The 25,851-nt window shown below is 38.9% G+C and overlaps 1 protein-coding gene across 1 annotated transcript in view; it reads right to left on the bottom strand.

Annotated features, from left to right (window-relative positions):
- Positions 1–25,851, bottom strand: part of LOC118557055 (KH domain-containing, RNA-binding, signal transduction-associated protein 2-like) — a 76,521-nt gene that overhangs the window by 3,359 nt on the left and 47,311 nt on the right. Inside the window, exons 3-5 of the mRNA XM_036126015.1 lie at positions 23,779–23,895; positions 12,571–12,717; positions 937–1,064 (exon numbers count right to left, since the gene is read on the bottom strand). Of these exons, the coding sequence (XP_035981908.1) occupies positions 937–1,064; positions 12,571–12,717; positions 23,779–23,895 (392 nt within the window). The remainder of the gene's footprint in view (positions 1–936; positions 1,065–12,570; positions 12,718–23,778; positions 23,896–25,851) is intronic.

The following is a 25,851-nucleotide window of genomic DNA, read 5'->3' as shown; positions in this document are numbered from 1 at the left end:
CATGAACAAGCTATACACCAAGCCCAAAGTGAGTCAAGTCCTGACTCAGAGAGTCTATGGTGTGGGTTAAGGTGACGGCAAAGATGCCCTCTAACCTCAAAGACCCGAAGCACGTCATCAAAGATAGATTAGTCAAATACAAGAAGAAATATGCAAAAGCCTAGCCAGAAATATAGCTGAAATGGCAACTGAGAATTTTCCGCTGATCAGCGAGAAGTAATTTTCAACACGGCATTTTTTTTATGAAATGTAAAAGAAAACACCTATTTTTGGTTCACAATTGTTACAAGTGTCTAAGCTCAATGAAAACAAGTTGCATTCAGTCAAGCTGTTACAATTTTATTCAAACAAATACAAACCCTAAAATTGTGGATGGACCGGTACGAGATCCAGGACAGTCTAAGAACCTAGGTTCATGGTATTAAGATGTTTACACAGAAATTTAAAATAGCTGACATAGAAATAATCTGACATTTTACATTTAAAACAGCCGGCCAACCAGCTGGTAGATTGTCAGCTATAATGTGTAAAACCCTGTTACCTTAAAAGAATTAGACTCTTTTAGCTTCCACCAACGTTAGCTGTTTTTAGACCGTAACTTTTGAAAACCTTAATATACCTTGAGGCCGATAAAAGTTCATTCCTAATTGCAGAACATTTAAACAGACGGTGTTTGAAATCCTGGCGTTGCCAAAAGGGCTGACTTAGTTAACGAAGCAAGATACACTGAGACCTGATACAACGGTAGGTTCTGGTTGCTCACACCTGATGGACTTGATGGGCGTTTTTGCGTCAGCGTGTGATTAGAAGAATCTCCATTCTGAATAAAAGTGGAGACTTACCATAGCACTGATCAGAGATCCCTCATTTTACACATAGGATTGATCAGCTGCGGCCACAGATTTATTTAAGTTAAACTCTAAATTGCTGCCTTACATTGTGGATGCTGTGGTTGTTGACCGTACGCTCCTCCCTTGTGCGCTCCTCCCTCTGCCCGACTCGTCGGATCCGTTCAGCAGGGATAACTCTCTCAGCTGCTCTTGCCTAATCTCGTCATTGTAGTCCTGTGAGAGCAGAAGGGACCATGTCTTACACACCGAAAGAAAGGACATCTGTCTGCCGTCTGCAACAGATGGTTTCACCAGCAGCAAATGAAAACGATCTTGACACAGACAGGAAAAAACACACTGTCGTTAGGCATTAAATAGTTGATGAAGCATGCTGTCTTTTGTTTATGCGGCACACAAAGTGTAGGAGGTGGTTATTACTCCTGACAAAGACATTATGTATAATTAATATTCCTCAGAAGACCTGGGGTTTAAGTGACTGCAGTTAGTAAAATAAAGAAAAATACCATCAACAGTTTGGAGAACTCATATGGAAACAAAATACAGTGTCTTGAAAATATATTTTGGCCTTTTTGGCATTTCTTCTTGTCACAGCGTCAACCTTCATTGCAGGCTATTAGGATTTTATGTGGCAGACCAGCCTAAAGTAGTGCCTACTTGTGAAGTGAAAATAGAAAGATACATTGTTTTTTATTTGTTTTTTTACAAACAGAAATCTAGAAAAAAAAAACATGCGGCAGGTAAATGTTTTTAGCACATCAACCTGAGTCATTGCTTTGTAGAGCCACCTTTCACTCAGTAACAGCAGCACATCTTTTGGGGTATGCTCTACCGGCTCTGCAGATCTACAAAATGATTTCTCTGCACATTCTGCCTTGCATCACAGGTGAAGACCTGCCAGTTCAGACAGAGAGCATCAGAGAACAGCAAATTTCAAATCTTGCCAAAAATCTTCAGTTCAGTACTTAAGACTTCAGTTCATACTTTCTAACAATAAAGTATACAACAATGTCTGTCTTATTACCATTGATCCTATCAGGCCACATTTCCTAACTGAGCTGTGGATCTCTACAGATCCTCCAGAGCTAACATGGCACTCTCGGCTGCTTCACTGACTGATGCTCTGATTGCTGATTGTTCAGACAAAAGGGGGCTGATCATAAATGTATGCAACACTCTTATTTTTGTTCTTTTCTTTCCACCTCAGTGTTGTGCACTACCTTGTGTTGTCTGTACGAGGACCTGCTGTCCCACGTCAGGGGACTGATCACCCTCTGGGACATGAACTACAGGCCCTCTATCCCTGCTTCAGAGTGCCTGTCCATCTGTCTTCAGACAGTAAATCTATCGTTGCTTAATAGAAATATAGCCTAATTGTACTGTCTAAATATGTAACATATAAAAACATGTTCATGCTTAAATAAATGCATGAGGAGGACCCTTATTCCTAGTTTCGCTTTGGAACTCCACATCTAAAGCTTTTAGGTCAGGTGGTTTGAGAATCTGATCAGAATGCCTCCATTCGGGGGTTATCCAGGTGTGTCCCACTGGGAGTAAACCCTGTGGAGGGCACAGAGGGATTGTGTATCCCGGCAATGTGTTGCTGGATGGACTATGTATTCCGTCTGGCCTGGGAAAACCTTGGGGTTTCCCAGAATGAGCTGGGGCATGTCCCTGTGGAGAGGCATGTCTGGGTTTCTCTCCTAGACCTGTTGCCACTGCAACCTGTGCTTGGATAAGCAGAAGACAATGGATGGATGGAATATCAGAAATGTCAGGAATCTGGGTGGGTTTCTTTCTGTGTGGTGTTTATCCCTCCTCTCTCCCTGGAGCTGCGTGTTCACCTGCTGAGAGGAGCTACCTATCAGAGCCTGGCACATCTGCAGCCTACTCAGCCTCGTTACTGCCGCTTCTTAGGAGCTGACTGCCGCTCCTTCGACGCTTGTTTGTCAACTGTGTTGGTGCCGCTAGCCTCCTGCTCTGTATATGTATTCCGCTAGTCTTTTACCTGACAAGTTTTCTTCTCTTCTCCTTGCAGGAGACCTCCTAGAAAGTTCCCCTCTTGAAGGTCTCCCGATTGCCTCCTGTCCAGATCTTTGATCTCCTGGCTGAAGCATCCTCCCTGTAATAACTCCACAACCAACATCTTCAAGGCCTCCCCCTGTGCTCTGCCTCCTAAACACCCGTCCACCCTCCAACGAGCATCCTTGCAGCTAAATGCAAAGTCCACACTGACCAATCCACTCGACACCTGTTTACCCCCCTCCTCCGAAACTTAATTCACCAACAATTGAGTAAAACCTCACACTCTACTGCTCGTCTTCACCTAAACAATCATTGCCTGCTGTGTTTACCGCTCTCCCCTTTCCTCCCCGCTTCAGACTCATCCATCTCCTGGACCGGTGGGTGTTACCTGGGCCGAGCACCGCTTTGTTCCATCTACAAATAAATCTGTTGCATTTTACAATTGTGTCCTGAGATTCTGTTGCATGCTGGTCAAGAAGCTTCCTCAAACTCTGACAGGAAAACTAAGTGACAAGAAAAACGGTGGCGTGAACAGAGTGCCGTTTCTACTTGACACTTTAGGCCACTTTGCAAAACAATAATTTGTTCTTTGAATTATTTCTCTCAGCCCATCCAATATGATGTGGATCATTACAGAGCAGACAGAGGAGTGAACACAAAGCATTCATTAGCTTGTCAGTCCCGACAGATTAACGGGCTTATTTCTCTGAAATACTAAAAGATATGTTTTGCTGCGTTTTGTCTTTTATTCTATATATTTTTGACATATGTATTGGAAAGCCTTTGTTTGCTTTTCTGTGCATTTGACCAGGAGGTATACAAAGTGGCAACTTCGTACGATTCATAATCAAACACAGTTCACAACTGCTGTGGAAAGCTGAACCTTTCGTCGTCTTACATCAGAAGCAGCTTTTTCTTTTGTTCTTCAAAAATAACAATAGCTTCTCAGTGGGAGAATTGAATGCTAAATTACTTTCATCACTTGTCCAGAAAACACCAAAAAACAACATTCTAACTAAAAAGCAGACATTTTAAAGTTATTTCCAGACTTGTTGAGTGGCCTGCAACAAGTAAAGATCAGTTATTAAACCAAAGCCCAGAGAGATATTGAAATTTAAATCAACAGGTAGCTACAATAGATTCAGCAGGATGGTTTTTACTTAGCATACAAAAACCATAAGATGGACAAACCTACATCTTGTACATCGTTGTGTCACTAGCAGAGGGAAAAATAATTTTGGTAGAGCTTGAAATCCTTCATAAGGCTGCACATGTGTTCCTTTTATTAATGAGCCGCTAGAGCTACATTTGTCTGATTGGTATGAAGGGGACAGGTAGAGCTCTTAATAGGAAAACTGGCAGCTCATTCAAAGGACAACAAAGCAGCCAAAGCTTGTCAAAACCAACTGTTGACAGAGGGGCTAGTATGAGTGCACAGAGATAAACCCCAATGCGGGACGAACTGTTTGCTCTCTGTGATTAATTCTGACCATGCATGACCTTGGACCGTTTCAACGCCCTTCATGAAGCTAAAGTTAGACTTTATCAGGTCAGCAGATGAAGTGTGGTGATATCGGGCACCCCTGGATTTGGGTCTATTGCGTGGTTTATTTTTACCCAGTGCATTTCTGTCGTTTGGCTCAGCCATATAAGCAGAAAGGTTCCAATAATACAGTATTCATCAGCTTAGCATTAAATATATACATTTTATGTGTAATTATAGAAACCCTTCACATTTGCTACCCCCGCCACAGATGTAACCAGTAATAAGAAAATAACATATTTTATTGCAGTAGCATATTTTCTTAAGAAGACAAAACAACAAAAAAAACTGTTCTTTATTTTTGATTACGTGTATTTGACAGGAGAGAAAATCCCATTATAAGAAATAATTGCTTCATGAGAAACTGTTGCTGCTCCATTTAGTTGCATTTTAAGGTTGTTTATGCATCTATGTGCCACATGATGGTGGGGCTGAGAAAACCAGCCTTTTTTAATTTGCAAAATCTGGTGTTCTAGTTATTTATACCAGGTGAAAATTAAGTAAACGTGATCAAAGACGGAGTTGAATTATAGGGTAGTATAACTATTATAATCAGGTCGGGAACTCACAGCATATGATATATGGCATTATAAAGCAGATCAGGAAGATTTAGAAACCTTCTAAACATGTTATGACTTGTGGCGGCTGAAGAAATTGTGCAATTTTGTTTTGTCACCATGATCCACATGCTTCATGCATACACACACAATAAAAAAAAAAAAAGAAAAACGTTTACATATTTAAAAATGTTTAATGAGAACATTTGCACCTTACAGTCTTCGCAGCATTCCAACATATTTTTAAAAGCAATTTTAGCCTCATCAGCTCTAGAAGTGCAGAACTTTTAATGATTTTGTTGTTTTTCTAATTAGCTTCAACAACACATTTACAATAAGGTTTAATTTTTAGTGCTAATGTTTTAGAATTAATTCAATCAGCAAATGCCATCACAGTGCACTTTCTCATACATATAGTATAATACCTAATCAGTCTGGTTTTAGTAAGAGCCCAGCCCAGAACCAAATTATGCATCAAAGAAATTATACATATTGTGTTTGGTGGGAGTCTGATAACAATTCCTCAGGCATTTGTGCAACCCATAATTTGCTGCTATTTGAGCTGATATTAAGGCAGCAGGGTCATCCAGCTAAGTGTTGGATAGCCTTTCCTTCCTAAGTACCTCTCACTCCCAGCTAAAAACTCTTAAGGTACTAAATGTCTAAATGTCTGCGAACCTAAGTTTGGATGTCCTTCTTATTCTGACAGAAAACAGTAAAGCAAAAATGCTTTTCAGGAGCGCCACTAGGCAAACAGCTTACGGTTATACGAGGTATTATGCATGCATTTAGGGAAAGCCCACCTACAGACCCACTGAATAAATTAGAATTATTATTGAAAAGTTAATTTATTTCAGTAACTCATTTTACTAAGGGAAGTACAGTACATTGAATAATTATAAGCACTTATGTGTTCAAGCCTTTATTTTTGTTAATTATGATGCTTTTCCGCTCACAGCTGAAGAAAACATGACATTTAAGATTAAAAAAATTACACCAGAGTCATAGAAGGCAGCATTTTTAATACAGAATTGTGGGCTTAATGATTAAATGTTGTTCTTTTCGAAAGGTACTTTTAATCTGGCAAACAATCTTCATCAGACCGCATATTCTAATTTACAGAATATGACTGAATATTTACATTTAATTACACAAGTTACTACAAGGGCAAATAACTCTGCAATCTCAAAGACTGGAGCTGAATGTATTAAACAGGATTGTGAAAAACCTGCTGCAAACCGGTAGTAATTTTGGTGCAGGAATTTTAGGAAAAAAGTCACCAACCAGCTTTTCAAAAGCTGGGTCAGGGATGTCCGAGAAGGTAAATTTATCTGACCATCTTAAAGGTATACTATGCAACCGGGGTTGATTTTCCAGCGAGGCTCCCCCCAGAGGGCGAAAGTAAAAGTGCACTGTTGTAAAGATGCTCAGCTGTTCTGGTTTCTCCATCAAGCCAGGCGCGGTTGTTTTGAGCTTAGAAGACAGGCGAACGCAACGAAAAGTGGAAAAAACGGCAGTACAAACAATGACTAACACAGTGAAGGTATGAACATCAAGCTTCCCGCAGCGCTATCTTGGCGAGGCGGCCGCGGCGGCCGCCTCGCCAAGACGCGATCGCGGCCGCCGCCGCCTCGCCAGTTTTATTATTATTATTATTATTATTTTTTATTATTTTTTATGTTGGCGAGACGCTGCCGCCACCGCCACCGCCTCGCCAAGCCGCCGCCTCCGCCGCCGCCGCCGCCGCCTCGCCGCGGTAGCGTCTCGCCAACATAAAAAAAAAAAAAGATTATAATAATAATAATAATAATAAAACTCGATATGCTTGCATGTTTATTTGACGTTAACACGCGGTTCTTTGTTGTTGCTTTCGCGCGTGCATATAGTGAATGGCAGGGCAAAAACACATGGAGTTCTCGCCGTAAAGCGAGACTTCTGTGGGTGCGGGCCGAGAGCTCTTGCAATTGCAAGTGCGGTATTTCCCCCACAGACCCCCAGGGCGGCCGAGAAAACCTTTGTTCGACCTGAAATGACTCATTTAATCATCCAAATCGGTATGGAACACATTAATTAACTGAAAATTGTTGCATAGTATGCCTTTAAGATGTCTGCCTGATAATTTGGAAAGTAATTTCACCTATCAAAGCGAAAAGCTTGTAAGCTGTGTTTAAAAAGAAAATGCAGTTAACGTTTAACAAACAGAATTATCTGTTAACACTGTTACGTTGATGACACTCAGCTATATTCATCCATGAATCATGACGCATCCAATCAATTATTTTGACCACAGGCATGTCTTGATGACATCAAAAACTGGATGACTTTAGATTTCCTGCTTTCAAATTCTGACGAGACAAAAGTTGTAATCTTTGGACCAGAGTCCAAAAAATCCAATCATCCATCCTTTTTCCGACACGCTTATCCCTGTTGGCATCACGGGGGTTGCTGGTGCCTATCTCCAGCTGTCAATGGGCGAGAGGCGGGGTTCACCATGGACAGGTTGCCAGTCTGTCGCAGGGCAACACAGAGACAGACGGGACACACAACCATTCACGCACACAGTCACGGCAATTTAGAGAGGCCAATTAATCTAACAGTCATGTTTTTGGACTGTGGGAGGTATTTAGACCTGACACCCCCCATCTCCAAAATGAGCGTACGCATGGGTCAGAGTTTCATATGTTAATTTTTTCTTTTCCAAACTTTTCCATGGAAAGTGATGTAAGCAAGTTTATATGTAATTTAAATTAAATTAACATAAAGAAATTTGGAAATGTTCTCTAACGTTTTGATCAGTATTGGATCAGGTATGTTAGTACCAGATGAGAGGAGAACTAACATCCAACGCGTGGACTGTTCTTGTGTAGGCTGGACTTGTTTGCGTCTGTATGCATTTAATGAAGTCTGCTTTGGACAATTAGGTTCGTTCCCCGAGTGTTTAGCACATAAATGACATTCTTGTTTACATTTATTTTACCTCTTTTGATGAACTGATTGTTGTGGTCAGAATTTGCTTTACAGCAGTTTCTCAGGATTCTGTGAAAATGAACTCGACAGTGAGGCAAATGGTTGGCGTCAGTGACTGCTGAGTCAGATTCCTGTTCAGGACTTAGTGAATTAGAAAAAAAACACACACACAAATGTGAAATTCTAACATAAATATGAGATTTAAACAAAGGAAATACCCAGAACAGCAAATGGCTTTTCTTAATCCATTCAAGAATAATAGATGAGGACTGAAACATATTTAAGGTATTTGTTCATATTCTGGGGAGACAGACGATTAATTCATCTGGCACTCGTAGTCTGACACATACTTGGATGAAATACTGCAAACAGCAGTTTAAACATTCGCCGTAGTGCTAATATGTGAGAGAAAACTCTACCTACCTGTCTGCTGCATTGTGTTTAGTTGAGCTTGGTTTGTGAGCGATATTGTTACACCAGTAGAGGTGGAAAGACAACTGGATCAGTGGGAGCTTTCCTCAGGGGAGGAAGCTGTGCTAGATCAAATCTGGTAAAAAAAATTTGCAAGATATTGGGGGTGTAACCAGGGGGGTCTACAGTTGAATCCAGATATTTACATGAATCAAAATACAAATAGCCTTTTTTTTTTACATGTACGTATATACATGTAAAAAAAATACTATTTTTGTTTGTATGAAAAGGCCTAAAAAAGGCTGACGTATGTATATACAAGAACATACATCAGTGTGTATATATACTGTATATATATTCAGGAATTTAGAAAATAGAATAAACATAACTGACCTATAACAGGTAAAGTTTAGTCTGATAAAAAAATCTATTTGTTTTTTTTATATGTAAATATCTAGATTTGACTGTAGATGCCATCCATGAACATTGATTTCCTGTCATTCTGCGTGTTCTGAAGGCAGCTTCATGCAATAATGTTATCCATATCGGCACAGGTGTTGCTTAGCAATACCATGACAACTTGGCTTTTACAGCACAACTCTTAATGCATAAAATGTCAATAAGAAAGGGAAACAGCAGGAAAGCGATTTCAGTCTTCACCGGAGGCGGGAAACATCTGTCACTTTAGATACTGACAGGTGCCTGTTGTGTTGGATTGCGTGGACTTTAGTTGCAAATCCATAAATCCCCCCCCACCCCCACCCCCAGGCAACAAGCAAGTTCTATGTAACAAAAGGTACCATGTCTTTATTTTTAGGTTTAGTCGGCACATTGAGGTGGTGTTCTTTAAATACAGATATACACAGCTCTAACACAACTACATATTTCAAGACTCAACAGCAACAGGGCCTGTATGAAGGAAAATGACCCCCCCCCCCCCCCAACAATCAATGTTTTAGTTTAGAATACAAATTTACAATAATAAACCAAAACGATGCTTTTTGTCATTTACAATGTCAGTGTGTTATCCTGTATTGCAATTAATTTCTGCCAGTTTCTAAAAGTCTCTGCAAACCGGTCCCTTTCCAGTAATTCTGCATCATTATTTTCCTGTGGGAGAGCTTCACAAATGATTCAAGCAATTTATTCTTACGGATATTGATAATTACTCCTTTACTGTCCATTCTGCTTGTACTCTAATTAGAAAAAAAAAAAAAGAAAAAACATTGCTGCAATTTCTACAAGAATAACATCTCATCTTTTTTTCCAAACTGCTGCAATAAAGCTAGAGCAGAAAGCTCTGCCAGCAGGATTATTTTTATTATTCTCAGACTGACATGAAACAGATTTGCATTTTATTCCACAAAAATAAATAAATGCGCTCTCTTTTTACTAGGACAGGTGGATGACAGTATTATAGCGCAAAACACAGCAGGAATCGAATGGGCTGCTAAAGTAACATTTAAATTGTGATCATGACAGTTGAAGTCTCAGCTTTGAGAGAGAGGGATGTTATAAAACGTTTGTCATATTCAGGCATATAAAACTTCCAATAAATATCAGACAACACCATTCTGCATAGGCCATTTCAATAAATGTTTGCACGAGTCGTTGATTTATAAGCTGATTTGAAGAACGGCAAAGAGTTTAAAGAGTTTATAATTGTTTCGATGTCTTGATTTTTCTATAGTAACTTCTATAGTAATTTCCAGGTTTTTTTTAGTAAATATCTTTCTGATGATCCTACTGGCATAAGTGTACCACCAGATGTAGGCGACACCTAAAGTAATCCACACATATACAGTAAGGAAATAAAAAAACAAATACGTTAATATATGAAGCTATGTGGAAGTGGTAAGTTTTTAGAAAATAATTCTTTCCTGAATAAACCCAAATTAATACGAGATGGTTCAGTCCTAATTGATCTGGGAAAGGCTTTCTCATTAAAGAGGTATCAAACAGGAAGCCTTTCATAACGAGATAAAAGCTCTCTTAAGACAAACTTATTGTTGCAAAACAAGCTGAGGGTATTGATTACCGACGTATTTATATACTTCTGCATATTTCAGAAAGCATCATTGGAACATAATGCCAAAGTTAAAGGAAAATTCTTTCCCCATAAATCAGCCATGTGCTTCTCGTAATATTTATATCGGAAAAATTAAATGAATGATCAGAGAAACTGTTTTAGAGCCAATGACCCTGTGCATTCAACCACCATGTCTTCTTGATACCCTCCCTGCACAAGACTGCACTCCAGAAGAAAAAGCAAGTTGGTGCTCCCTTACAGTTCATTGCACAACATTCCGACATGCCAATGAGATGCGGGGAGAATATAGTCTGATTAAGTAAGACTAAAATATAAAATTTTCCCATGTTTGGAGGAGAAATGGGACGGCACATTAACCCAAATGATACAAGCAATTAATTTGTCAGGTGAGAACATCTGGGTCGGGGACTGGCCCTCACCATATTGTACTGGCCAACTACTAAAAATTTATTAGAAATTCAAAATGAAATTAGGTTAATTTTTTTGATGATTCCAAATACACAGAAGAGGAAACTCCCAGTTGGTTTCAGAGAAATAAAATACAGCAGCCAGGATACAAGTTATCACCCAACTCTAATCTGATTGTAAACTGTTGACAATAACACTGAAAAATATAGTGCATAAAAGAATACCCAAGATTCTTCGAGATTTAAAGACAGTTTTTGTGGAAGAACGGGCCGACAGCGCACATGGGCAATGCATGCAATTAGATTGATTTCTTCATCTGGAGTGAAATTTACGTCAATAGTCCCATTAGAAATACAGTCATATTTAATAATTTACAATTTTATCAGAAAGTCAATTTGTTTCAGTAACTAAACTACCTAAGGGAAACACATTATATAGAATTGCTCACAAACTGAAGTTTAAAAGCCCTTATTGCTGTCAATAACAATGATTCTTCACTTACATATAATGAAAACACAGCATCTAACATTAAGATATTATATCAAACCAACCAAAAAAAGCCAAAAACATTTTTAATACAGAAATGTGGGCTGAATGAAAAGTATGTTTAATACCTTAATACATCATCATCAACTTTATTTATCAACAGCAGCCACAGCTGACACAAAGTGCTGCAAAGGTTATTTTCAAAAGGTACTTTTAGTCTGATAAAATGGGAACCCCTATTTTAATTTATTCAAACAATGATGTGTTTAACTTTTATCATAACAGATAAAAATAACTTTTAGCTTTAACGTTACCTCAGACCTTTACTGTACATTGTCTTCTATGTACATATGTAGACACACACACACACACACATACAAAATCATCTAGAAAAACTACAAAATTAAAGTTATTAAGCAGTTTAGAAAATATACATGAAAATCAGAACACGACAACTGAGAAATAATGCAAACTTATATAAAAACTCTTTAAATGTTGGAACGTGTGAGTTAGCATGTTTAAAAAGTTTGCGTTAGTCGAATGAACCTCCTACCGCTGTGCATGCTCAAAGAGCCTTAAATAGCTTTTAGCATCTAATGTTGTTTTAGCACTTTTTTAATTAAATGGAAGGTTTAAATTGTTTAGAAATCACTTCATCCTGTTTTAATCTATATTACACAGCATGCTAACCTCTTTGGAAAGAGGTTATAATCCCTTACTAATTTGTTTTTTGGCACTCAGTGTTAAGTAATTTGTATTTGCTTTAGCTCAGTGCGGTTGCAGTATCATCATCATCATCATCATCATCATACTGCTGGCCCCGTTTGCATACAGAGCGCTGGCTCGGTACAGGAAGAAGTGTGAACCCCATAAAGTAGACTCATCCAGTACAACTCCTCTATTAGGCTTGTCACATTTGCAAAGCTTGATTAATATTTACAGCTTAGACTCAGCGAAAGTACACAACATGCACACTAATTACAGCAAAGTTCTTCAGGCTCTGAGCTGCTGCAGTCTTGCAAGTTGTTTCATACTGCATTTTAATTGCGGAATACATTATTTTCTTCTTCGTAACAAAGGCCAAACCATGTAGAGCAGCAGAGATAAACCTCACACTTACATCTTCTTATGTAAACAAAACCTTGCATATTGTGAGCCCAGCAAAAATTAATAGGCCTGGTGGAGAAACGATCAAGTCAGCAGTAGTGACTGCTGTTCTCTTACGGCGAAAGAAAAAAAAATACGAGGGAGAATCAGGTAAAGTAATAAACTTACTGGAACAAGAAATTTTTTAATTTCCTCCAAGGCGTGACTCATGCGGGAATAGGCCTCTCCCGGTGGAGCGAAGACTTCAATTAACACGTGTAAATCATTACTCAGGTGGGCGTATTTGGCCTCCCCGCTTTTCCGTAACTCTTCTTCCTGTGAAAATAAGGGAGTCAGTGAAGGAATTTCTGTCTTTTTGAAGAGAAATCCAATTTAAACTAATAACTTTATGAAATCATAATAGTATTTGACATGACAATATCTACACTCACACATAATCTGAACAAAAAAAAAGCATACTCTGCATTCAGGCAAAGACTGTTTAAAAGGAGAAAAAACAGGAACTATACCCAAGATTCTCTCAAAGAATAACTCAGATTAGCTTCATATAAAGTTCAAATTGTTTCTGTTGTGTAAAAGCCCCATGTTACCAAATAAAACCAGATAGAGTGTTTGTGCCATTTGTACTTTACTTTACAACTTTGAAATTTGGGTCTAACTCTTTAATCAACAAGCAAGTAAAATATGTTTTCCAAATTCTTATATGAATGCGTGCATTAGGTTATTTTGCTCATCAAATCTTAGAAATAAAAGTAAGAAGTGGACACTTGTCCACAGGCAAGATGTTTACTCTCGCTCTTTGCCAAGACCCAATGCAAACACAACCAATGGTCCTTAAACTACATGCAGAAACATTGACTGAACCCCAATGCAACATTAAAGAAGACGCAGAGAAGGGATACATTTCAACAAATCAGTGAAATACGGGAAAATTATGATAATAATAATGTATCTGTTATAGAGTGCCAAAAATATTTATTAATACCCACTTCACAAACACAAACTTCCACTTCATTCACTGGGACTATATGTGATCCATCCATGTTGCTCGAACACATCCAAAGCACAGGGCATCAGGACGTCAGGATGCTTTTTGTTGATGACAGCTCAGCTTTTAATGCCATCATTCCAAGCTAGCAAGTCACTTGGCCTAAGCAATCCTCTGTGTTGGTAGATATTGGACTTTCTCAGTGAACGTCCGCAGACTGTGAGACTTGGAGCCCATTTCTCAGCAACCCTCTATAGCAGTTTGTCTTTACACTTATGAGCACTTTTTCTGTCCATTCGTTCACCAGCAGTTATCCTTCCAGCTCAGTCAGTCTCCAGCCACAACCTCACTCTAGATTATCTCCACCTGTCCCCACCAATTAGTCACTCAGCTCACCTGTTCACCAGCCTACTTATACCTGCCTCTGCCTACGCATCTCTACCCGTCTCACTCACTTCTTCCTGCTCCTCATTGCTCTTCCTGTGAGATTTGCCTTTGCTTCATCTGCTCATGTGTGCCCTGCCAGCTGGACTCTCCTAGTTGAGATTGCCTGGGTCTCCATGCTGCTATGCTACCTGTTCCTCCGTGAGTCTCAGCCGCTTGCTTACCCGTTCTGGTGGTTCTCCGGTCCACACGGCCTGCCGGTTCTGTCGCCGCCTACATTTCCTGGTTCTCTGCTCATCCCGGTAAACCAGCCCTTTCTACCTGGATTCTCTGCCGAGACTGTGACTCTTTGCCTTCTTCATCTGCCGTCATTCACCCCTTCAATAAACCCTTTGAAACGTAACTCTGTGTCTGGCTGAAAATCGGGTTCACCTGCATTAAAGCGTGACACCACAGGGTTATGTGCTCAGTCCGCTCCTCTATATGCCCTTCACACTTATGACTGCCTACCTCTCTTCCCCACAAACATGATCATCAAGTTTGAGGATGACACAACCGTGGTAAATCTCAAATGGGAATGAGGTCACCCACGGACATGTAGTGCATGGACTCTCTGAGTGATGCACCCATAACAACCTCCTTTTAAACATTACAAAAAAAACAGAAGAAATCATTGATTTCAGACATTAAAGAGAGCAGCTTAGACCACTACTAATAGGAGGAGATGAAACAGACAGTGTCTAGTTTTATGTTCCTGTGGAATAACATCAGTGAAGACCTTAGAAGGTATTTGAACTCAGATACTGTTATTAAAAAAGCCCTTCTGAGACTGTGCTTCCTTACAACACGGAGCAAGGCCCATCTGTCTGCCAAACTGCTGGAGTGTTTCTACCAAGCAGCAGCAGAAAGTATATTGTAAAGTAAATAGTGCATAACTGTCTGGTTTGGGATTTGCTCAGCAGCGAACAGAACAGCTCTCCAGAGGGCGGTTAAAACTACCCCGGATATCATTGGTCTTCCTTCTCCCCCTCTGGAGCACATTCAACGCCCTCAATGTCAGACCAGGGCCTACAACATTGTGAAAGACCTTCTTCACCCCTTTCACCGTTTGTTCACCCTGCTGCCCTACGGCAGATGGCACAGGTCTCTAAAGACGCAGACTACCATACTCAGGAATCAGCCCTCACTGAACTGACTTCTGTCTCCCCTCTGCCCATTCCTCCTAAAATTACACGACCAGCATCTCTTGAAACTGAATCCAACAGTCTGCTTTGACGCCCTTTTTGCTCGGCTTTAATTGTTTCGTTGCACGTCATGTGTAGTAATGTATGTGCAGTGAGGGATTTTAAATGTGAATGTTTGTTCTTTTAAAGAGACTTGCTGCAATTTTATTATGTGCCACATGCGTAATGGCAATAAAGGATCTTTGAATCTTTGAACAAGTAGCACATAACTGATGTGGAAGGATAATGACTTGTTTTTATCCATTTCTTTATTTTTACGAATGAAAATCTTGAACTTGGAACGTGCATTCGCATTTGTATTCTGTCTCTTTTAATTTGATTCCCCTGCATAAAATCCAATGAAACTAATTGCCTGTTGACTAATCGGCAAGTAAAGTCCACCTGTGCGCAATTCAAACTCAGGATGAAGGCTGCTGTTCTGTGAAGGCCTCTGAGGATTATTAAGGGAAAATTCACGGAAATAAAACAGCCCAATGAAGAACAATGAGCACAGCAGACAGATCAGGGACAAAGCTGAAGAAGGTTAGAACAGGGATGGGGTTTTAAAACAATATCCCACGCTTTAGTCATCTCGCAGATCATTTGTAAATTCACTATCTGAAAATAAAAGGAGTATGACACACTTGCATACCTAGGAAGACATGGCCATGCACCTAAAACTAAAAGACGCATTAGTCAGAGGAGCAGCAAAGACGTTGATGGTAAGTCTGGAAGAGCTGCAGAGATCCACAGCTCAGACCTTGTTGATGATACAACTATTAATTAAGCACTTTCCAAACATGGCCTTGATGAAAAACTGGCAAGAAGCACACAATAAACAAGGGTAAGAACAGTGTTGTATAGTAACAAAGAAAAAATACTTCACTACTGTACTTAAGTATATTTTGGAGTACATTATACTTTTCTTGAGTATACATTTTTTTTTGATAACTTTTACTTTTACTTCACTATATTTTTGAAGTTAATTGCATACTTTTACTCCAATACATTTCAATGTTTGGTTTAGTTACTTGTTACAAAGAGAGAGAGAGAGAGAGAGAGAGAGAGAGAGAGAGACTCAGGCACGCAATTGTTTTGACCCCACCTACTGAGTGACTGCGACCAAGTTGGGACTTGCCTGGGCTTGTTCATCACCACCAACAGGTTAACAAGCTGGTTCAGTAGTAAAGCAGGTTAAATTAACCTTGTGGTATAGGTAAAGCATCTAATAGCAGAGAGTCCTAATTTTCTTAACTAAATGATAACCTGCAGGTGTATCTATTAACAGGTTTACCACCTTACCACTTCCTGTAGAATAACTAAGCCTGGTTTATCACTTAACCATGTTCTTAGAATACACCCCCTGGTCTAAATGTTGCCTGCACCTGGTTGTGTACAATCTTAAAGTGCATAGCACTGATCTTACTTGAAGAAGGAAAACTGAAATCTTACAAAAAGGTTGTATTTTCTGTCTAAACTTGGTCTAAATTTCTCCTGCACTTGACTGTTTATATTATTTCAAGTGAATTTGACTTTCAAAGTTTACCAAAATCTAAAAAATGTCATTCAAACTGCATTTTCTTTGTTTTACTTTTTACTTTTTATTACATTATTTGAGTACATCTATTTTTACAGTAATTTTCATACTTAAGTACGAGATATTTCAGATACTTTAAGACTTTAACTCAAGTAACATTTTAGTCAGTGACTTGGACTTTTACCAAAGTCATATTTTGGAGAGGTACCTATACTTTTACTTGACTCTGAGATTTCAGTACTTTATACAACACTGGGTAAGAATGTGCTCTAGTCTCATGAAACCAAATTTGGGCCTATTGGCAAAAATAAAATTCAAGTCAAAGAGTTTGCAGCTGTACATTAAGCAAAATATGATTTTAAAAGGCATGGCTTTACAGCTGCATGCCATTCTATTCACTATTCTATTTCCAAGAAGAAATGGCAATATCATGTTTGCACGTCCTTTTTCTTCCACTTCTACTATTACTCACTATGCTGTGTTGGTTTGTTACATGAATCCTAATAACATACATTGAAGTTTGAGGTCAGACAACGTGGCGTTTTAATTCAATCACACACACAAACTGAAAGGTGTGCAGGTGTAAGTTATTAAAAGTTTGAAGTTAAACAGACACCATCCTGTGAAAAGTTGCACTAACACCGAGTCATCTTTCTTCTGGGATATCTTCGCTGCATAATTATCACAGAGACAAACTGCAAAAAAAAAAAAAAAAAAAACCCTGCAAAGCTTTCAGGTGATTTTTTTTTTTAAAGAAAATACCCTAAATTGAACTGGTACCAAACATGATACCGCCGACAAGATCATTTCATGATTGTGTTTTCTAGAGTAAATGCAGCATTTACAGGATTATTTTTCTGCTTCAGGTGCTCGGGAGCAGCAGCACTGGCTGAGAACACAGGTGAACACGTGTTTTCATCTTGCAAAGCTGCTATTGTGAACAATTTTTACCAAACTGCTGCTACATGCAAAAAAACATAAAAAGAAATGGTTCACTCCTCCTCGCAAGTTTCCTCATTCTTTATTCTCTGTTTTCCGTCTCAGCAAGTCTTTAGAGAAATCTGGGACTTGGCTACTAAAACAAATTGCTCAGAGTTGAGTGGTCTTGAACGCAAACAGCAGAATTACAGGCCATAAAGTCACAACAACAATTTCACAGGTAAAGAGAAACTGCAAAGTACTGCCGCTTTTTAAGTAAACTTCAAAAACTGTTCAAAGAAATTTAAAGATACGTTCTTCCTTAAATGCATTCCGCTCTGATGTTCAGTTTCTTTGTGGTCAGTCCTCACAATATCATGCAAATGTCATTTTAGAGATCAAAATGTGAGATTTAGGATTATTTAATAACTGAATTGCTATGTCTATTGGCCTTGTCAATTATGTATTTATCGCTTTGCTGCATAGCAATATTTTGCAAAACATTAAATAGGAGCGTATCAATAGGTAAGACAAAATACCTGAATACCACTGGGTACAGCTACGACAGAAGAAAAATGAGTACATTTGGGAAATAATCAGTTTGGATGTTGTACATAATCCAAGTCCATACAAGTCCCTCTGATAAACAAAAGATATGAGTCTAAGATGATTTTATATCTCTTATAGGATTTTCTCAGTAAAGGTGCAACCACCTTTAACTCCAGTAGTCTATAGCGTCTACATTTCATCTGCAACACATCAGTATCAAGTGTTTAAGTACTTTATTCTCCGGCTATGTCACTGGTTGTATTCATTACCTAAACTAAACATGGAGGTATATTAAAGGAATTAGGAGGGTTTAGGTAGGGTCTGTCTGTGTTTTTAAAAATAAAATAAGAATTTGTTAAAACCAAACTAAAAAGACTGATTACAATTGTTCCAAATCCGGATCCTATAACAAGAAGTGAGAGAAGCAAAAATGGGGATTCAAAAAGCCAATATTGAAGCAGCTATTAGGCACAGTGGAGGAGGTATCATTCTGATGGGTAGTTTCATTGCCAGTGGTACCGGTGGGTGAAATATTGCAGATTGTAGGAAGGACTAATACTGTAGGTAGGATTACCTATAATATTTATTAAATTCACCTCAAATCAACAGCTAAATGGTTGAAACTCGGACAAATTGGTGCTCCAGAAAAACAGTGATCACAAGCGCACACCCAAACCTAAACCGGACTAACATTAAGCTTCTGTAACATTCGTTATGTCAAACCTACATACAATTTATAGAGTTGATATCACTTAGGTAGTAAAACAAATAATTAAAAATCCAAAATCAAGATGCTCAGAGTATCTAATCTTCTGACCAGAACTGTAACCTTTTTTTAAATCAGAATCAATCTATCTTTAATATCAACACTTAAGGGTTAGAGTTTTTTACTCAAGGACAAGTGGCTTTTAATTGAGATGGGAGTGTCGGTCATGTACTCTTTTCCCATCAGCCTGATTGTGGATTCCAGCTCTGGTCCTCGTGCCACAGAGCTGTTTTTTGCCCTTTAAGAAAGATCATCTTTAATTAAAAGCACTCCAGGGTTTTAGCAGTCTTCCCATGTCTGTTAGATCACTATGGAGCTGATCAAAACAGGCATGTAGACTGTCTCTGTGAGATGTTTCAACACTTTGCTTCTGAGTTATTTAAGAGCAAAACCGAGGACACCACACATTACACTAGAAATGAATTATTATTCCTGCGGTATGCCTGGCTCTTCAATGAATTTAAATAATTTTGTTCCACTGCAGCTTTAAGGCATTTTTGACCTTAAGGAAATTCAAGTGATACAATTTTCTCTAACCTTCATTATTTTTATTTGTCTTGGGGAAAAATCTAGATGCTTTGTGTTTTAGTATAATAACCTCATTAATACATGTTGCATGCTGACTAGACGGCAGAGGAACTAGTATTCTGAAATAAACAAAAGATGAGAGGACTGAACTTTGGATTATTCCTGCATTCATGCAAAGTTCTGTGAAACTGAAACTGGCCGCATGAAAATGCACTGACATGTGTGTGATTTATAATTGGACTTTGGCTGTGAATGCTCGACACTGTCAAGTGGCCAGCTGCCCTAAATGCTGGGATGGCTTTTATCCATGACCTCTGGATGTCAGTTGCATCTCCTTCAGACCTGCTCGGATAGTAGACAAAATCAATACCACGCACAGAAAACACCTAAATCAGAACAGTATCCAGCCTTTGTCTGAAGCTGTTTGAACCTTAGTCTGCATGAATGAAGGTTTTGCCTCTGACATTATACTGAAATTTAGTGACAGCACACTGAATTCCACATTACTGGTTCAAGCATGCTGTATATATACAAGTGATGGATTAATGAGTGTTTGAAAAGTAATTGCTCGTTTGTAATTGGGCAATATAAAGCCTTATGATATATTTACAAACCTTTTCTAATTGAAAGACCAGAATTTGTTGTCAGATATGAATGAATCAAGTGGCCTTAATGGTAGCCAGAACTCTTGGATCTGCAAAGACTTGAAAATCTTAGAAACATTTCATGGCTTTCAGCTGCTTTCATAATAAATGCTGAGCTTGTAAAGTTAGGTTCATTTGTTTTGTGACTGGAGAGAAATCTAGTTATTGAACGTGTCGAGATCTCCATAACTTTTTTCTGTTGGCTTCCTAACAAGCTTCTTTGATTCCTGGACAACGTTTTCTACTGTGAACAACCTTTAAGCAAATCTTTGTGAGACGAGAGCAGATATATAGCCCCTCCAGTGCCATCTGGGATGTCCCCAAGTTTTCACACTAACAGAGCATGTTTGGAAAAAAACTCCAAAGAAAGGCGCCTTGGAATCCTGTTTGAATATGTCATTTTTTTGATTGAATATGTTATTTTGTCACATTTGTGGCACTAGTAGCCTTTCTTAATGAAAGCAGGGGGTGGAAGTGAGGGAGAAGACAGGTGGCAAAGGTCAACAGGCTGGAGTTGGACTTAAAACAGCCACATTGAGGACTAAAACCTCTGTATATGGGTGATGTGCACTACCTCTGAGTCACCGGCACACCCAGTTAACATATTTTTGACTCTTTTGTTTGGTTTCCTGGATCGCGCTTTCTTTGGTCTATTATCCTTAAATGTTTGTTTTTCCTACGTTCTTACTTTTGTGGGTCAGTAAGTGGATTCTGTTCTTAGTTCAGTCTATGTTAGTTTTGTATAATTTATTCTGTTAGATGTCTTCCCTGTGTTACTTCCTGTCTGCCACTGCTAATTATTCCTCCTCTCCCTCAGCTCTCTGCCCTCATTGGTCTCAGCTGCTCCTCATTTCCTCTTGATTACTTTCACCTGTCTTCTGCCTCATTTCTGCACCTTGCCTCTGTAGATATTCTCCCTGGTTTGTTCTCTGCTGCTTTCTCTGCTTTCTCAGTGGTGGTTTTCCTCCTGCCACCCTGAAACCTCTGTGCCTGTTATGTTCCTACATGTCTTGATCTCTTGGTTAAATGTATTTTTGTACATTTTCTTTGTTTATTATTCAACTTTTTTCCCCAATGCAATGCTCTGTGGTTGGGTCCACCCTTCATCAAGCCCTGACAGAATGTCTGAACCAGCCTCCTGACTCCTTCTTTATGCAGAGGAACTCAAAGTCATGGATATTTTTTCAATCACTGATTTGACCACTTTATTATTACACAGTGACAGAAGAAGTAACACTTCATGGGTTTATGTTATTGCCATTTTTTTGTAAGCATGGAAGTTACATATAACGCTATTGAGAAAAGAAAACTACACGAACAAAGCACCATAAGAATGATTGTTATCATCTGTTGCAGCAGGTTCAGCAAGGTGTTTCAGAGTGAATTTATGTAGTGAAAAGTCTAAACACCTGAAACTGTGAGCTCCTCTGAACAACTCTTACCATCTCTACAATTGGTTCTAATATATACAGGAGTGTGACAAAATTTGAAAACTCCATTAAAAGCTCAGTTCCTTTCAAATGTTCACTTACCAATTTCCAATTTTCTTTCTTTTTTTTCCTTTTCTTTTTGTTCCCAAACAGTAGTTTAGTGATAGCTGGGTGTCCTCTTTGTGTTCTTTTGGTGTCACTTTTTAAAGCTGCACTACAGAACGTTGCATTGCACATTTAGTTCTGCATGTAAACATTCTGCATCCATCTAAGGAAACCCACAGGCTATTGTAGGGTGTCTCATTTGTATGGCTGTATAAAATAAAGCAAATGAGCACCATCTACATTTACATATCTAAAATGAAAATTAAAGCTATGTTTTGTTGTGCTGTAAACTCAAGGCTGCCACAGCACTATAAACATATCATAATAAATATTGTAAAGTTAATGTTTTATGTACTGGATTGATGTAAAGTAAATCCAGATTCCTTCCACGGCTCTGTTTCTGACCTGCATCAACTCTCTTCTGACCCACAGTTTTGCCTTCAGCGAGAAGTCTGTTTGGTTTCAAAACTTTTTTTGCTGCCTCCTGCCTTCAGGAACACTGGAATTGGACATACAGTTGCACTCAACAGTGACATGAAATGTATTATTATAAAGCACAAACCCCCATTAAGCCGTGAGTAGCCCCAAGTCCATCTAATAATCCAGTCAAAAACACCCTTTCACATTGTAAAATACTTTTCAGGTTCTTGTGAAACTATTAATTACAGCCACTTTGAAGTCGCTCTAAAAGCCCCCGTATTATTTTACTCCCCACCACGTCTTGTCGTTGAAATGAAACCAAGAGCTCCAGGTTCAATGAAGACATGGGAAGGCTGCATGTCTTTTGTCATGTCAAGATGTCAGAATCAAAGGCTACAGTAATAATAGCACCGTAACTGAATAGGAGCACTCTGAGAGCTGTTAGGAGCATGAATACCAGACCCAGAAGGCAGTCTGTACTCACGCCTGGTTTGGTCCCAGAGGTCCACAAGTCAGCGGGATAAATGGCTCTGTTAGGGAGATTTATTACTTTGGATTCTCCATTGACAATTACTGAAAATGCTATGAAACATCATGAGAGTGAGAATGATTTTTTACCCCCAACTAACACTACCAACACTAAAGTGTAACAAATTGTAACACAAATAGTGCACTATACCCTGCTGTAAAAAAAAGTATTTGGTTCCCCATATTTTGTCACACTTTAAACATTAAACATATCAAACATTATAATATCAGGCAAATATTATTTGAGTTAATGCCAAAGCAGTTTTCATATGGTGATTTAGATCACTAAGAGAAATGAACAGTATAAACCAGCTTGGCTCTATGGGAAAATATAATTACACTCTTTTAACACTATATATTAGATGTGAATAAATCTATTTTTCGGCAAAATTTCATTAGGCCAAGTATTACTGTCAGATGTTTAGAATTAAGGTAATACTTAAACAGCGCCTGTCTGACAACCTGAAATGAGCCAAAAGATCTCAGAAGGTATGCGCCTGTCAAAAGAAATTCAGGAGCAGGTCCGAAACAAAGTCACAGACATCCATCAGTCTTCAAAGGGTTACAAAGCCATTTCTGTGACTCTGTGACTCCAGGCAATCATTGTGAAAGCCATCATTCACAAATGGAGAAAACTTGGAACGCTGTTGATTGCTCATTGGTGACTCACCCAGGAGGTAAAAAAAAACAAAAAAACAAAACAACATCTAAAGCACTACAGGCCTCACTTTCCTCAGTTAAAGTCAAGATTGAGGATTGAACAACAAGAAAGAGAATAATCCAAAGCACACCAGCAGCTCCATCTCTGAACGGCTAAAAACAAAAACAAGATGTAGGTGTTTGGTGCAGGGCCATCCAAAGTCAGGACGGAAATGTGATTAAAATTACTGTGGCGTGACCTTACATGAGCTTTTGTACAGCTGGTGTCTTACTGACCTGATGTCTAGCTAGCTGATGCTAGAAAACAAACACAATATTCTGTAGGGACAAGTGTCCCCAAATTCCTCTACAGCAACGTAAAATATTGATGGCTGGCTGTCTTAAATCCTTGATTGCAGCCGTTGCTCCAGGCAGGGGTTGGCACAATCAATTATTAGGCTTAAGGGAAATTCTTATTTACATAAGGCTAGGTTGGATTGGATAGCTTTTTCCCTTAATGCATGAAACCATCATTTAAAAACAGCTTTTTTGTATTTTCTCAGGTTATCTTTGTCTGGGGGCAAGTTTTAACTTATCATTTCTACTCTTAGCCATATGTTTCACAGCTAAATATTCCATAGTGCTCGTGTTTTTGTGAATATACCTCCTAGGACAGCCAAACAACCAGATTTCAGAATGAATCAATATGTGTCTTACCTTCTCTTTATCCCTCATGGACCCTTTCCCGAGGATGGACATCTTCACTCCTGTCTCCTCTTGTAATCTTTTCATAGAATTGCCCCGCGGTCCAAGCAGCTTCCCTACAAAGTTAAACTGAGACACAGGAGAGGAATAAAAAGGCTGAATCAAGCAGCTTATTGGTTCTTCCAACGCCTGAGCCGAGCACGGACGTTAGAAAAAGCTGAGTTATTTGAAGACAAATGTCACTTAATGAATCCTTCTCTGTAAGTGTTGGGTGTAAAAGAAATTTGATCTTTTCAGAGAAAAGGTTAACCATAAAAGACATTTGCTGGCCATTAGTCATTTTGTATCAATAAAATCTCACATTCCATTCGTTGTGAGAGAAAGGGGCTGTAATGTAGCCTGCAATAAATCAATATCATTTTGGTCTTTGTGCTGTGCGTTAAAGGTGAATGTGATTCTCATCTGCGGTCCAGGATGACATATGTGTCTATCCCTCGGCTGGACCGTGCCCCCGCTAGTGATGTACCATATCTGCATCCGCCATCCATGTTGGGTTGGAGAAGTAAAAAAAAAAAAAAAAAGAGGGAGCATGGACTCAAACCATAAACGTTCCTGAAACAATTCCAGAGGTCAGCACTGAGATAAAGTCAGATATAATGAGTTCCCATCCCAGTGGGAAATTAGGTAATACCATCCAGATGACAAACCATCAGATTCAAGCCTCCGGGCTCTGACTATCATTCGCCCTCTCACTGAGCACTAGCTCGGATTCATGTAAAGCTATTGCAAAAAGTATTCCTACCACTTGAACTTTTTCCCATTTTGGTCCATTACAACCTCACACTTAAATGGATTCTACTGATGTTTTCTGCTACAGACCAACACAAAGTAGTGCACAACCTTGAAGCATAAAGGAAAAGATGTGTGGTTTGCAAATTATTTTACAAAGAAAAATTTGGACTGTATTTGTATTTAGCCCAATTACTCGTATACCCCATAATAAAATCCAGGACTACACAATGCTACCTATAAGAAGTCAGCTTTATTGCTGACTTCAGGGAGGTTAGGGATAAAGTTGTGAAGAAAATAAAGTTTTAATTCAAAACAATATCTAGCTAAAATAATAATTTGTTTAATCTATTATGGCACAACCTGAATCCGGCCAGGAGACAGCCATCCCTCTCAACTAATAGCCTAGGCAAGGATATGATTAATCAGAGAAGCAGCCTAGAGACTGCAAACTCTGTAGGATGTGCAGCGATCCACAACTCAGGTGGAGGAATCAAACAACTCGACAACTGTCACAAATTTGGCCTCTATAGAGGTGCGGAAAGAAGAGTCACAAGAAGTCCAATTTCCAATAATGTCACAAGCCACCGGGTCACAAGAAAACATTTTATAGAAGGTGCTCTGGTCAGATAAAGCCAAACTGTAAATGTTTGGTCTTCATGTAAAATGCTGTTTGTGGAAGAAATCTAACACTACACAAAGTGATGTGGCAAACATTTTCAAACACTTGGCAGTTTCCAAGTTATTTTAATCTTCTAATTTTACTTTCTAATCTTACTTTTTTTTCGTACACAAGATAGTTTAGCTGTTTTGGAGTAGCCAGAGTCCTAAGTAGTTGGGAAAGAGAACCTTTGGAGAAAGCTAAAGATTAGGGTGATGGCAGAGACACCTACCTACCTCTTTAACGGGATACATATTGTATTTTTCAGACTATAAGGCAAACTTAGAATCCTTAAATGTTCTCAAAAATTGACAGTGTGCTTTATAATCCAGCATGTATGATTATTTGTTGTGCTTACCGACCGATTTTATGCTGTACAATGCACTCAAAAATCTGTCAAAATGTGGAAGTATGACTTTGATAAGCAACGAAGCCGCTCTGCACAATGGATTTATGAAGCATTGTAGTACACTGTGTTATCAGACTGTTTTGTTTTGCTTAATGCGCCTTATATTCCGGTGTGCCTTACTGTCCTAAAATTTGTGGTAGTTTTCAAAATGCTATTATTTTGTTAAAATGTAAATCTGAAAAGTTATATAAAAAAATTATATGCCTTACGGGTCTTGTTGTCTTTT

Source organism: Fundulus heteroclitus, chromosome 22 (assembly GCF_011125445.2).
Source record: "Fundulus heteroclitus isolate FHET01 chromosome 22, MU-UCD_Fhet_4.1, whole genome shotgun sequence".
Classification (NCBI taxonomy): Eukaryota; Metazoa; Chordata; class Actinopteri; order Cyprinodontiformes; family Fundulidae; genus Fundulus; species Fundulus heteroclitus.
Note: the sequence above shows the minus strand (reverse complement) of the source record. Positions and strands in the feature narration are given on the sequence as shown.